At 40.8% G+C, this 14,723-nt stretch overlaps 1 protein-coding gene across 10 annotated transcripts in view; it reads left to right on the plus strand.

Moving 5' to 3' along the window:
• Window positions 1-14,723, plus strand: part of cacna1ab (calcium channel, voltage-dependent, P/Q type, alpha 1A subunit, b) — a 148,514-nt gene that overhangs the window by 32,215 nt on the left and 101,576 nt on the right. For all 10 annotated transcript variants that reach the window (XM_086294826.1, XM_086294832.1, XM_086294834.1 and 7 more), the window contains exons 2-3: window positions 8,301-8,407; window positions 10,004-10,143. In XM_086294826.1, the coding sequence (XP_086150952.1) occupies window positions 8,301-8,407; window positions 10,004-10,143 (247 nt within the window). The remainder of the gene's footprint in view (window positions 1-8,300; window positions 8,408-10,003; window positions 10,144-14,723) is intronic.

Consider the following 14,723-nt stretch of genomic DNA (forward strand, 5'->3'; position numbering starts at 1 on the left):
TAAAATCAAATCTACTCTAATCTAATCTAGCATAATCTAATGTAGTTTCCGTTTCTGTTTGTGTGAGTAAACTAAACAGGGGAGAAATCTGATTGAAGATGATTTCACTGGGTTAAGATCATATTTGAGTGTGCGCTGTTGTGACATTTTGTCATTTTAAAGTGGGTGTTTTCAACCAGAAGCCCAGCTAAAGCAACAATCAGAGCTGGTTCAGCAGTTGTGTGTGCTATAAGATCTCTATGCGTGTGTGTGTGTGTGTGTGTGTCACAGTTCTCGCTCCCTGGAGAGGAGACTCTTTCCTTCAGTTGCATCATGGGAGATGCTGCAAGTGTAACTGTGTGTTTGTTTGTGAATGTGGTCTGTGTGAATAATTTGTGTGTTTATGCATGCTTGTGTGCGTGTGACATTTTATTTGTGTGTGTGGTTCACATTCTGTGTGGAAGCGGTGGGTACAATGGCTCCGCTTGGGCCAGAAAGAAACGAGAGAGTGACGGGCAGCAGACGTCGTCTGTGAGCGTGTGCGAGAGGCTGCAGAGAGCGAGAATCTATGCAGTTCTCATTACCAGCCTGCAAAGTGGCACAGCGTATATTCTGCAAAAAAAAAAAAAAAATCCAGAACGGCACACACACACAAACAAACACACACATAGATACACACACAAGCTTTTTCCACAAATCAAAAAGAGCTAGGGTCAGGCAAGAGAGAGAGAGAGAGACGCACCCTTTTATCTTTCACATGTCTATATATAGCGATTCATGGTGGAGAAGAGTGGAGCAGCATGGGAGGGAGGGGACGTTGAGGTAGAGGAGGAGAGGATGGAGAGAAGGCAAGATGGCTGAATTAGAGTGGAGCATAAGGAAAGAAATAGAGTGATTTTTTTTCGTGTGTGTATCTGTGTGTGTGATTTAAAAAAGGAAAAGGAGGAGAATGCTTTCAACCTGCTGGTACCATCTTCAGGGAACAGAGACAAGGAAAAGTCAGGTGGGGGGACAGACACACGAGGAAAGTGAGAGGCCTGCCGGTAAAACTGGACTTCAGTGGAAAATCTGCAGGTTAGAGCGAACCAAATAAATAAATCATAGTAAGGCAGGCAGGGAGCTGAGGTCACTATTGTAATGGCAGACTGGATGATCGCCACAAACATACCACAGCTCCCCCCATCACCATCATGACACTCTCTGTGGTATTTTAATATTTTTGATTTAGCTTTTGCTAGTGGTGCAACGGATGAAAAAACTCACGGTTCCGATCGGATCACGGTTTTCAAATCATCGGATCAATTTTCGGATCAGCAAAAAAAAAAAGACAAGAAAAATTTAACTTGCCATTTATTTATTTAAGTATTTTTTGCCCATTATAAAACATTCAACTCAAGACTCATTTCACACAATTATGTAAAAACAAATTAAGGTGCAATATAGGGCAGTACACAGCTGTGTATCTACCACTCCACTGTAATATAATGAGTGGTCATGGTCACGTAGCTTTACGTTGCCCTGGAGGTCCACCCATCTGTAGGTAGAGCAACAAAAGATGCCTGTGACAGTTCAGCCATAACTTTAGACTTTTCCTGCTCATACATGCTTGGAACGATCTCGTCTCTGAAGTGGATGTGCAACGGGATAACATAGCATGGCTCAAGCACGTTCATTATATGTTTAAACTCCTTGTTTCACGCATGTCTGTAGCTTTTGTAATAGCTTTAGCCCGATTGGGCAGCAAAGGGCTGCTTAACCCTTGTGTGGTGTTCGTATTTTTGTTACTCAGCCAGTGTTCATGGGTCTGGTGGACCCGCTAGAGTTTTGGCTTTCCAAATTAACACTATCAAACAATTTTATGTTAAATTACTCAACAGATGTTTACTTCATCCCAATTACAAGACATATGAACAGCAAACATGGTTAATTTTTTCCCTTTACCTTTGTTAGATCACATTTATGAATTAATGTGCTTCTCGTTTTTCTTTTATATAAAATGTTATAAATAAATCAGTTATAATCAAGTGGAGTGAGTGGAAAGACACAACACATTTACACGTGAAAAAATAATTAATTGTTTAATTTTTCTTTTGACATAAACTGAACACGGGTCTCACAGACCCGAACACCATACAAGGGTTAAATGCCACAAACTCCTCTGCTCCTCCACTTGGTCTGCTAGTGCTGGCCATGACTATCGCTTGACAGACTGACCACGCACACCATACACATACTTTTCTTTTCTTTTTCAAATCTTCGGATCACGTGCGTGCCAAGAAGTGGGATCGGTTCGGATCATGGATCAACAGAGATCCCTTGGACCACTAGCTTTCCCCATTTAAGATTTTTGGATTGGCTTGTGGTTTTGTGAAATTAGAGCAAAAAGAGGACAGCAATTTCCTTGCAACAAATATAAATTGGTTGCATTGAAGTTTTTGGAATTTTGCAACTAATTGCCGCAGCAATGACTAGCTCTTCTCCCAGTGGTTGAGTGTTTAACACCCTCAACTTCTGGGAGGCCACTTTTGTGGTAGAAGTCAACCTGTCTCCAATCAATCACAGTCAACGCACATTGACCTCTGTCACAAAGATCGGGACATGTTTGTAAATAGTTTCCGTCTATTTTCTAAACGTACACATGTTGAAATTAATCTGAGTTGCTCTGCACCAGTGGGCACAATCATGTGCCATGTATCTGTCTTCAATAGGAGACTCGACTCAAATATTCCAACTTGCTGTACTTTGGTTACGCTGTAAAATATAAAAGGTTGCTGAGGATTTTGTCATGTTTCACTGACTCTCTGTTTCAACTCCAGGACTGACTGGACTCTGAATGTAAGTAGCTAATGTGAATTCTTGTTTAATGTGAATTTCTGTGTATGTATACAGCAAAAGTCTCTTCAGAGATGGCTACTGACTGCGAGTGGTTGTAGACGTTGCCCCCATCTCAGTCTCATTTAACAAGCACTTATTTATGTGCTCTGGTGATACCTACCTAAGTGTTTTTACATTTTCCGTTTAGGCTCTTGGATTTATGTCTTCTCTAATTTTCACTTTGCCTCCCTGCAATTTCGCCTGCAAGTTGCATTCAGGTTCACTCCACTTGAAAAATGTGACAAAAGTGCAGAAGAGACTCTTCTAACCTTAAGTGGAGTTAAAAAATTAGAAGATGTGTGTCTTTGCATGAAATTGTTAAATGCTCTTTATAAACTCTAAAGCGTTTTTCAAGGAGGATGGAGAGAGACAAAGTGAGAGAGAGAGAGAGTGCTTGCGTCACTCCCATAAAGGGACTGACTCTTGCTGAGTTGGGTGCTACACTGTTTCATTTATTTGATAAAGCTTCATTTGGTGTGATTTAAAATCTCCCCCTCATCAGGCTCGGCTCCCCTAAAGCACAGCCTCAGCGCCACGCCAAAATGCCTCATCAGCTGAAAACACACACAGCCTCCCGCGCGGGTGTGGGCATGGATGTGTGTCTGTGTGTGTGTACAATGCAAGCTGGTACTCTGGGACATTTTTCACTGGATGACTGAGACGGAGGAATTTAAATAGGTGTGGGCAGTTTTATGGAGGTTTGGGGTCATGGTGTGTGGACAGATGAAGAATTTTGAGCAGGTTAATAGTTTATTGTCTACATGGACAAATTTCTTTACTACAGTGGGTACATGCATCCATCACGTAGCTGTGAAGGTTCCTTTTCAAAAGCATAATGCAAGTTTGTGTATGTAAAAAAGTAACTGTGACCAGAATGCATGTATCGCCAACTTTTTGTGGAGTCAGCCACCATGACCTACAGTGACAGGGTGTAACAAATGTCAGGGAAATACGTTTTTTGTTTTTTGAGTGTGAAAAAGAAAAATATCAGCTGATTTATCAGAGTATCACACTTTTAACCTTCTTATAAATTAAAAGAAAATACAAAAGATGTTTTAATTTGTGTTATTTTTGCCACATGCAGCAAAAAGTGACATTGATAATGCAGCGGTCTAAAAAACTCACAAAATCTGTTTCAAATACAATACATTTGGTATTACAGAGTTAAAAATCCTGTTATTGTCAGCCTTTAAATTAACCAGACTGAATGAACTGGTTAGTGGTCTTTGGGTGTAAAACATATGCCATAAAATGACTAATGTGATATTTATCTCATTAGGGCCCAGTTGTCAGGTTGAGTGAAGGAATTTAAAATGACTTAAAACTTTGCATTAAATTATAATGTCAATAAAACTGGGAGATACTTTTCCATAATTTAGTTTAATTTAGTTTCCATAATGTAAATGTCTCATCAAATTGTCTACAGTGTTTTGTGCACATAAACTTAAACATAGTCGTAGGTCATCAGGGTATATTACTGGCTGTACAAGTGTATTTAGAAATGTGTGTTTGGGGGATAGTTTCCTTTAAGAAGTTCAACGATTCTTTAGAGGTTAACAATCTGCTCATTCTTATTTTGAAAGACCTGCAGGTGAGATAGTCCAGACCACTTCCTGTCTGATGTTTTCCTACCAGCACACTTACCATGGCTGGGCTGTTGATTTCATGGCCCTTAGCATCATTAACCTTACACTTACAATTTCTTTTTAACTTTTCACTGAATTTATTTATGACATTGTTATTATATGATTTTTGTTCTAATGTAGCAAAGAGATGGCTATTGTAAACTTCATTGATTACTTCTATGTGATTGTTTTCTGCAAACTTATTTCATATAGTTTTTTATTTATTATGTAATTTGTTTGTTTGATAATTGAAGCGACTCACTGACGATAATACAACTGCTCAATCTATGGCTCTTTTTTTAAAATGACTTAAATTATTAATGAACTATCCAAATTGTTGCCTTCTTTCTGCAAATTGACTGCAGTACCTGCCAGTCCTCTTTGTGTCTGTTGTCTAACAGTTTGCTGAGAGCTTTTACTGTACAAAAGTCCAAGCTTCACTGCCTAAGAGTGCTACAGTAGTAGCAGCTTTTGTTATACCCACACTGCAATTGCATTGTGAGTATAGTAAAAGCTCCTACTGTAGTAGCAGTATTAGGGAATAATGCATACTATAGTACAGCAGCAGGACAACATGATATATTCAGATTGTGTAGGTTTAGAAATGCTAAAGAAACCTTTTTTGCAATAACTGTGTGTGTGTGCGTGTGAGTGTGTGGATGTGCACGCGCGGTCAGTGTATTTGGCAGGGTAGAGCTTGTTTGTGGCCATCAGAAAGCCATTTTAATTAACAAGAGAGGAGCACACACACTCATTTTTGCAGTGCTCACCAATAATACCCTTGCCAGAAATTTCAGCTCCTTAATTGCTTCCGATTCACCTCTTTTTTTTTTTCTCAAAAGATGAATAGAGTGATGTGTCAGACGAAAGAGGTAAAGTAAGACAAAAACAAGGAATGGTCACATTTGGAGGAGACTAAGGAAAGAAGGAAATGGAAAGAGAAACATTGAGGATAAAATGAAAAACACACAGAAAGAAATAAAGATCTGAAGGAATGGGAGGAAATGAAAGAGAAAGACACACACACACAGGCAGAGTGTTACCTCCTGCTTTCAGCAGGTTGTTAGGCCAGTAGAGTGTCTGTCTGCTGAATAATAGATGGTGTGGCAGGCTAGCATGTAGTCATCAAGCACATACACATGCACTCTCTGCACTGCGGCCTGAATTAGATTATTCAAATGAAATACATTTTAAGGTTATCCTAAAAGTGAAGGAATAACTTAAATATGAAGTAACCATGTAAAAACACTTACACACTGTGAAGTGCTGTAAATCCTGCACTTAGATCAACAAAAAGCTCTTTCTACAGATATGGAACCAGTTCTGTCTTCAGCACCTTTAATAACCAGAGTAGTCATTTGAGTGGTTAGGACATCATGGCAGACAGAATCTGTGGGTACATCTGGACATCGTCTGGTTTTAACATCACGCTCCAACTCTGCGACTCTTTTTTGCTTTTTTGCTTCAACACCTGTGAGCAGAACTGTTTCTGCATTAGATACTGGCCTCTCCTTTGTGATATAGTGGCAAAAGTGGTCTCTCACATGGCGCACCAAGCACAGCACAGAAACGCAGAGTGTAAGCGCAGTGTTCCTGTGACAGGGGAGCGAAATGTTGCAAAGCAGCAGGATACCATCCATACATTTTGGATAAGGTAAAGTTAAATGAAAAGTGGCTAAACCTATTTAACAAGTGTCTAGGTTTGTGACAGTTGAAAGGATGATTGGTACTGAGATGGTTTATACTGCCACACACACAAAAAAAATCTTTGGTGGAAGAATCTGAAGTCATCTCTACATTCTCCATCTGTCTTTCCAGTAGCGCTGCCATTCTCCGCTGTAATTTGGCCAGTGGACTATTATTAAATTGACTACTCATAGGATGGTTTTCATGTAGAAGAGAGAGATTTGTGGACTATTGCTGGTGATATTATTTTGATCATATAATCATATAATTAGAACTATGACCAAGAAGAATGCAGCTCCTCTACTGCTCAATAGTGCTCCCGGAGGCTAATAATATAATAGGTGTGAACCCCTTAAAGAGCCATAGTGGGTGTTTTGTCTTTGACCAATATAGCTTTATTTAAATTACAGCCAGGATACCAGTTCATCAGGTATACTACCTAGCACTACTACCACAGCTACCCAGTGGCTAAATAACGGAACATCTGGACAAAGCACTTTTTCACCAGTAATAAGATTCAACTTTGGAAATTGTAGTCTGCCTCTTACCACTGCACCTTTCACAAGTATAGGTGTGTGTGTTGTGTCAGCCAGCCAGCATGTGCCATGGAGTTCAGTGCCGTCTTGTTAGTGTGTACTCCGTAGACCGACCTGTCTCATCCTCTCACGTCAGCCGTTCGCCTCTTATCCTTCACACACACACACACTCGCACACTGATGCACAGAGGCTGTCCTGCAGGCCATAGTGTCAGTGTCAATGTTGCATCTGGTAAACACGACAATGGGCGCATACTAGCGCGCGCACAGAGAGACAGACACACACATGCAAGCTAACAGGATAATGACTGGACAATTAGGCACAGGCTTGATCTGTCTAGATGTATCCGGTCATCTTAGCCCCTCCAGCAGCCATTACTCAGGCATGGACACACACACAAAGCGCAACACATTCAAACACACTTGACTGGATGGAGCACTGTGAAAAGCTGGCTGCCCCACCAGGCAACCTTTGTGAGTCAGGCTGTGTGTCTGTGTGTTGTGGTGGGAGTTGGAATTTAACTCTCATGTACTGCTGTAATAAAGTGACCGTTTTCGGTTTGAATTTCATAATGTCAGTCACTGTTTCTCTGGCGTTTTCTTCTGCAGAAACAAAACTGTGCAACGTGGTGTGCTGACAAAGCAAATCAATCTTCCCTCGGGCTTTATTGGTTTTCTCTTTCGTCAAACTGATGGGTCTGAGTTTGAAAATGGAATATCGAGAATCGTACACGGAAGTACTGCAGTATTCTTGAGGCATACGCAATATTATTTGGCTTTTTTGTTGTTGTTGTCTCGCGTTCATTGCTGTTCGGTAAAATTAAAGGTTGTTGAAGGTAAAGTTCATGGTGGTGGCACTAGGGTTGTCTTGTTTAAATAAAGTTTAAGTACAATAAATAATATAATAACAGCGTAATGTGCTGCAGTGGCACCTATAAAGACATGGTAAAATCAACATTAACTGAAGTTCATGTCCAGTTAAGTGTATTTACAAAGACGGTAAACAAGCAGATGAGTCACACGGTGCTTTACAGAAATGGTAACAGACATAAAAATGGACACAAACAAAGGGGGAAAAGCTACAGTGAAGAAAAGCCCTGCCTTCTATACGATATGTAGCAAAATTCCTATGTATTTGTACTTTATTTATCATAATGTTTTAAACTGTTTTGAGCACCATCTCCCCTTTTATTGTCATTGCTGTTCTTGTTATTAGTCTTTATTTATTATTTGAACTATTGCTCCAATCTTTATATTTATTTCTAAATGTTCTTAAATACTACATCTTCTGTTGTAGTATTTAAGAACATTGCAGGACCAAAGAATTCTACTTGTTTTACTTGTTCCAATAAAGCACTGAGATTTGCAGATTTACATTTCCTTGGCTGTGTGACATTACAAAGAATAGTGAATATGTAAACAGACATTCAGAGCAACAGAAAGAAAAATGTCACCTGGTAGGCTGGACTTCTTTTCAAATCCATTGTAAAAATGTTTGCATGTGTCGGTGGCTGGATCTTTGTGGTGTGAATGGCTGCAGTGTTGTGTACTGTATATGAGGTGCTTCTTCCTGGTGCTATTGGCTTTAACCCCAGCTGTACTCCATTTGAATGGATGATTCTCACCACCATCATTGCAAACTGCATCGTCCTGGCTCTGGAACAGCACCTTCCCGATGGAGACAAGACGCCTCTGTCCGAACGACTGGTAACACACATTTTACACACACACACACACATACACACACATTTAAATGTGGTTCATGTACATGTGCAACATATTCATACATATTCAGTGTGCGCACAGATGGAAGTACATACACATGGAGACCGTTGAGGTACACTGGACACACTGATACCAAATATGCAGAGCTCACTCACACAGGCTAAAATAAGAAAAGAAAAACAATACGTTCTCATCATTTTTATCACATCATTATTTCTGATGTGATCAGGCCTGTGAATTGAACTTTGGAGCAAATTGGTACATTTCTAACCATGTTGACTGATATTGTTCTCAGCACTTCATAGGTTTACACCAATTAAGTATAACATTATGACTTCCTGCCTAATATTGTTTTGGTCCCTTTTGCTGCCAAAGCAGCCCTGACCTGGACTCCACATGACCCTTGAAGGTGTGCTGTGGTATCTGCACCAAGATCTCAGCAACAGATATTTTAAGTCCTTTAAGATGCGAGAAGGGGCCTCCATGGATCAGACTTCTTTGTCCAGCACATCCCACGAATTTAGATCTAGCGAATTTGGAGGCCAAGTCAATACCTCAAACTCGTTGTTACGCTCCTCAAACCATTCCTGAAGCATTTTTGGCAAGGTGCATTGTCCTGTTGAACGAGGCCACAGCTATCAGGGAATATCTTTTCCATGAAAAGGTGTACATGGTTTGCAACAATGCTTAGGTAGGTGGTATGTGTCAAAGTAACGTCCATATGGATGACAGGGCCCAGCATGCACAGCAGCCTCTGCTGACATCTTACCAGGTAAGCAACACACACCCGGCCATCCATGTGATTTGAAAGACAAAATGATTAATCAGACCAGGCCACCTTCTTCCATTGCTCTGTGGCCCAGTTCTAATCTTTGGTGGTGCTTTCGTCAGTGGATAGGTGTCTGCATATGCAGCCCCATACACAACAAACTGTGATGCTCTGTGTATTCTGACACCGTTCTGTCAGGACCAGCATTCACTTTTTGGGGCAATTTAAGCTACAGTAGCTAATCTGTTGTATCTGACAACACTGGCCTTCACTTCCCACATGCATCGATGAGTCTTGGCCACCCATGAGCCTGTTGCTGGTTCACCACTGTTCCTTCCTTGGACTTACTGACCACTGCAGACCAGGAGCACCCCGCAAGAGCTACAGTTTTGGAGACGCTCTAACCCAGTCTAGTTTGGCCCTTTTCAAACTGGCTCAAATTCTTATGCTTGCCCATTTTCCTGTTTCTAAGCTCTCCTCAATTTTGAGGACCACATGTTCACTTACTCCCTGATATATCCCACCACTAACAGATGGCATGATGACGAGATAATCTCTGTTATTCACTTTACCTAACAGTAGGGATAATGTTATGCCCGATTTGTGTAAAGAAGTTTTAGGCTGCCATTAAAAACAAAAACCCTAAAGAAAAAATCTCCTTGACCCTTTTTCTTTTTCTCTCTTACATTTCACTTTTCTATCTGCTCTTCCCTTCTCTTTGTGTTTCTACTCACATAACTACCCATAACTTCACTTTTTATATTCCTTCTCCCATTTTTCCCTTTCCATCCTTTTCCTCTCCCCTGCAGGAGGAGACAGAGCCCTACTTCATAGCCATCTTCTGTTTCGAGTCTGGAATAAAGATCCTGGCTCTCGGTTTTGCGTTACATAAGGGCTCCTACCTGAGGAACGGCTGGAACGTCATGGACTTTGTAGTTGTCCTCACCGGGTGAGTCCACAGCTCTCGTTTTAGTTTTGGATTTATTTTAGCGATGTTCTTCTAAGTGGGGTTAAGATGAGGTTTTATTTTCTTGTCTGTGTTTGTGCCTGTTTGTGTTTATAGTGGTTAGTGGTTCCTAATGTGTACATGCTTTTGGACACTGAAATGTGTAGGCTGTGTTTCCATGGCTACCCATTTCACTCGAGTTCCAAGTTTGGTGGGGTAATCGCATGGTGAGGCTTTCTTAAAATTTGTTCCTCTGGAGTGAATAATTTGGGATATTTGTGTGGGGATTCATACATCTGTAATTAGCCTAAAGTGGACATTTGTCCTGCTGTAATTTTCCTTCAGTTTAATTTCTGCTTGGGCATTTATCACAAACATAAACATTTCAGCTTTAAAAAAACAGCAGTGGGTCCACATAACGACACTAGTGTCAGCCAATTTCTCTTCATTTTCTAACCTGATGGCTGAGGCTAGATTTACAGTTAGGACAGAAAATGTTGAAATATTGTCTCTGCCAAGCGTTATAACTGAATTTCCAGGTTGTTACATTCAGCTTCCATCTTGAGTCTGACACTCCTCTGCTCTAACTGATTTCATTCAGGCAGGAATTCGATTTTCCCAAATCAATCACTAGAGACCAATATATGCTCTTAAATCTCTTAAGGTTCACCACGTTTTTCCATTTATGTATTGTAGCCATTCCTCAGGAGTGCCAGAATAAACAGTCGTGCATCATTAGATAATTGCTTTAGTCATACCCATGGCGCTGACTGACTAGTCATTGATCCTTCTGCAGCGGTCAATGGACAGGTTGTTCCTCAGCTGAGAAACTGGAGTTTCATGTCACAGTGCGAGATGAATCAGTCCGCCCAGTCAGATGGAATATGTCAAAGGTCTGGACCTAGACAGGTTTCTGCAAAAGGAAGCTGTGAGCAGCTCATTTAACTCCATTGGAGTCCACATAGAAAATGCATTTTTTTTATGGATAATCAAACTCAAGGAGAACTAGAACCAATGACATGCCAGCTTACTACCCGACTTGGACTTAATTGTAAGCTGTTCATATGACTGCGTATTTTAGTGTCCTGCAATGGTATGCATGTTTAATAGGGGACACGAATGGAGGCAAACAAAATATATCAAAGAGGGTCCATCACACTTACCTCTAGCTCCATATTGTTATTCTTGGACTCTATGAATGGAGTCATTCTGTATGGTTTATAGTTTATGGTTCAAAAGAATACTATTTGATTTTATAATGGATCTTCGAGCAGCCCTTCAGTTCATCTTCTCTCCACAACAAGATGTTTTAGCTTTTTTCTCAATTCCCTTAAAGAAACTTTCTTCTGATTTGATCCCCCTCCCCACAAAAAATATTCAGACATGTGAATGGGTGGACCTTGTTTGCTCATAGCCAGAGCTCAGTGCCTGAGATGACCATATTTGTGATATTCTATGACATCATAAATATCCAAGAGTAAAGAAGCCTGAATACTGGCTCTTAAGCACGGATGACAAAAATACAAGGCGAGGCACAAGGAGACAAACTTTGAACAAGGTAGAGCAGGAGCTGGTACAGAGACTATCAGACTAAGTAATGAGGGGTATAAGTACAGAAGGAGTTAACAAAGTGAAATCATAGATTGTTGAGCAGACAAAGGTGGGAAATTAAACAACAGAAGTTTACCACAATGAAACAGGATGTGTCTAAAGCCACAGTTACAACTAATGTGGTGGTTAGTACTCCCTCAATCTGTGACATCAACACACTCCCATTAACCATTTATACTGGCACTTGAGGTGTGCTGGACTCACTGCAATCTTCTAAATAAAACAACAAAACAAAAACCACCGTATCGGTGCTGATATGGGAATAGATGTTGAAACAGGAAACACCAATCACAGTATTGTTTTACGTAACATTTCATCTTTACTGACTGTAACATGTCAGAATCTCTGCTCCTGCAGCAGTATATCATTGAAATGCCAGTGAACAGCCCTGCTCATATTGTCATGTCTCCAACCCAGCTGCATTGTCTTTACATATATGCCAGCAGGTGGCATGAGTAGTCATGTGGTTGCCAGGTGATCTAAATATGGCTGCCTAAACCATAGTGGGTGGGTGGGGGGTACAGATGATAAGAAGATGTCGAGAGGAGAAATAGGCAAATAACAGATACGCATATACATACACACACTTATTTCGGTGATAGTGTAACAATATTACAGACAACACATCATCAGTAATTTTTAGATGAATCCTTACTCAGTCTGTTTGTGTGTTTGCATCAAGTAGCTTGACTTTGTGTCTTTTCTAATCTCAAACACACTCACACAGACTCAGCAGAGGTCTGGTTTGACAAGGTGTGTGTGTGTGTGTTTGTGATCAGGGCCACTCCTCCTCAGTCACTCTTCCTTTAATGAGGACACATACACACATACACGTACACAGGCTGGATCAGAGCGTCCCTGCAGGGAGCAGCAACCAGGGCAAAGTGAAATGTCACTTCTGCAAGAGATGGGGGAGCTGGTTTGTTGTTATGGCAATAGCCAACAGAGTGGTAGCATAGTTTTCTGCATCCTTCTTTCTCTTTTCTTCTGCTATTCTATCTGTATTTAGTTAGCTGAAAGCGCTAGTTGCTGAAGCTAAAACAAGAAGTAGAGAAAATCCCAGCTGGATTTAACTAGAGCTTTAAACTGGTGGCCTTTTACTGCTTGAGGTAGTGTTGTTAGCCCTTCCGCTTTACCCCCATCATCATGTCACTCAGCTTTACAAGATGTTAACTGATGCCATGGGAGCTAAACAGGCAAGCATAAATCGCAGCCAGTCCTCAAGTAAGGTGTGTTCACATGTAGTGATGTTTTTATCACCTCTGCTACCACATAGTGTCTCCAGAGAACTGATGACAAGCCACGCACAATGCAATACTTTTTCAGAAAGTAGCATACTGTAGTTTCTTTTGTTTATCTTTGGCAGATCACAACCAAACTGTCCTGCTGTAGAGCACCATATTAGAGGTCTCTGGGTTTGTAAGGGAATGGAAATACAGGTCCCATCTAATGGGTTCCCTAAATTTTCTTTTCTTAGAGGAAAAAAAGAGAATTCTAAAAAAGCAGTAAGGAAAATTATAACATTTATTGGGTTTAAGGGGTATTATAGATATGCTGGAATAACACAGGGGATTTACAGCGTAGTGGATTCACCTACTGATGAGCAGCACATCAGGTTGTTCTTCAACTGTATTCCCTGAAAAAAAAAAATTAAATGGTTTCGGACTGGGAATACACTCAGTGTGATTTGCTGGGGGGCAGTCTACATGTTCTTGCCTCTGCTGAATTATTTTTACCCCTGGTGGAGATAAATTTCTCCCCAAGTGATTTTTTCTAGAGTGTGAACAACAATAACATCACAAATGGACTTTCACTGACTTTCCTTTGACAGTTAAGCTCAAATGGCAAATGGGAGCTAGCTTGAGCCATACCTAACTTTTCATTATGCCACTGAGCACAAATAGATTGTCCCACCATAGAAATTGCAGCTAGATGATTGAAAGAAAACAACAAATGTTCATATTTTACAGCACCATCAAAATCCTAGAAATATAATTACTGAGTCTTAGTCTTAACCAGACACCTGATAGTCATCATCAGTCAATTATTTCCCCATGAAGGTGATACGTAAAAGATGGACATCATGTAGGGCTGCTACTTATGACATTCTGCTAAGCCTTATATGAAGAGCATTTCAGTAGTACTGTACTGTATTGATGGCTTATTGGCCTTGCCACTGATGGCGAAGCTTTACAGAAGAGCAACCACCCTGGTAACTTTCATTTAAAGCATGAGTCACAAGTTAGAACTTTTTGTCTGGGATGATCTAAAAAACAGTAAAAGGCAGGAGTCATTTTACGATACAGTCTAATGATTTACTTTGTGTAGTTGTTTTGTTTTTTTCAAATTCCAAAAGCTTGCTGTTTTTCTCAGTATATGGACTAGGGGTTGCTTCCTTCCCTGTTCAGTCTTTTGTGCAAGATTTGCACAGATGAACCCTTCACAGAGGTCTGTCACTAAAATAGATAATTTTGTTAGTGTGACAAGGATCCATCCATCCATCCATTTGATACTGCTCATCCAGGCAGCAGGCTAAGCAGAGAAGCCCAGACCTGCCTCTCCCCAGCCACCTCTTCCAGTTGATTCAGCGAAACACTGAAGCCTTCCTAGGCCAGTGGAGAGACATAATCTCTCCAGCATGTCCTGAGTCTGCCCCAGGGTATCCTCCTAATAGGCCATACCCAGAACCCCTAACCCAGGAGGCACCTTGGTGGCATCCTAATCAGATGTTCGAACCACCTCAACTGTCTCCTTTTGATGTGCAGGGAGTAGCAGCTCTACTCTGAGTTCCTTCCTAATAACTGAACGTCTCATCGTATCGCTAAGGCTGAGTCCAGCCAACCTTCAGAGAAAACAAATTTCTCTTGATTTATCCACAACAGTATTCTTTTGGTCATTACCCAAACCATGTGACCGTAGGTAAGGGTAGGGACATAGATCGACCAGTAAATCACCAGCTTTCCTTATATGAT

This window comes from Aulonocara sp. 'chitande type north' Nkhata Bay, linkage group LG6 (genome assembly GCF_057382095.1).
Source record: "Aulonocara sp. 'chitande type north' Nkhata Bay isolate Kocher_YH1m ecotype deep benthic linkage group LG6, A_spYH_male_GT1.1, whole genome shotgun sequence".
Lineage (NCBI taxonomy): Eukaryota > Metazoa > Chordata > Actinopteri > Cichliformes > Cichlidae > Aulonocara > Aulonocara sp. 'chitande type north' Nkhata Bay.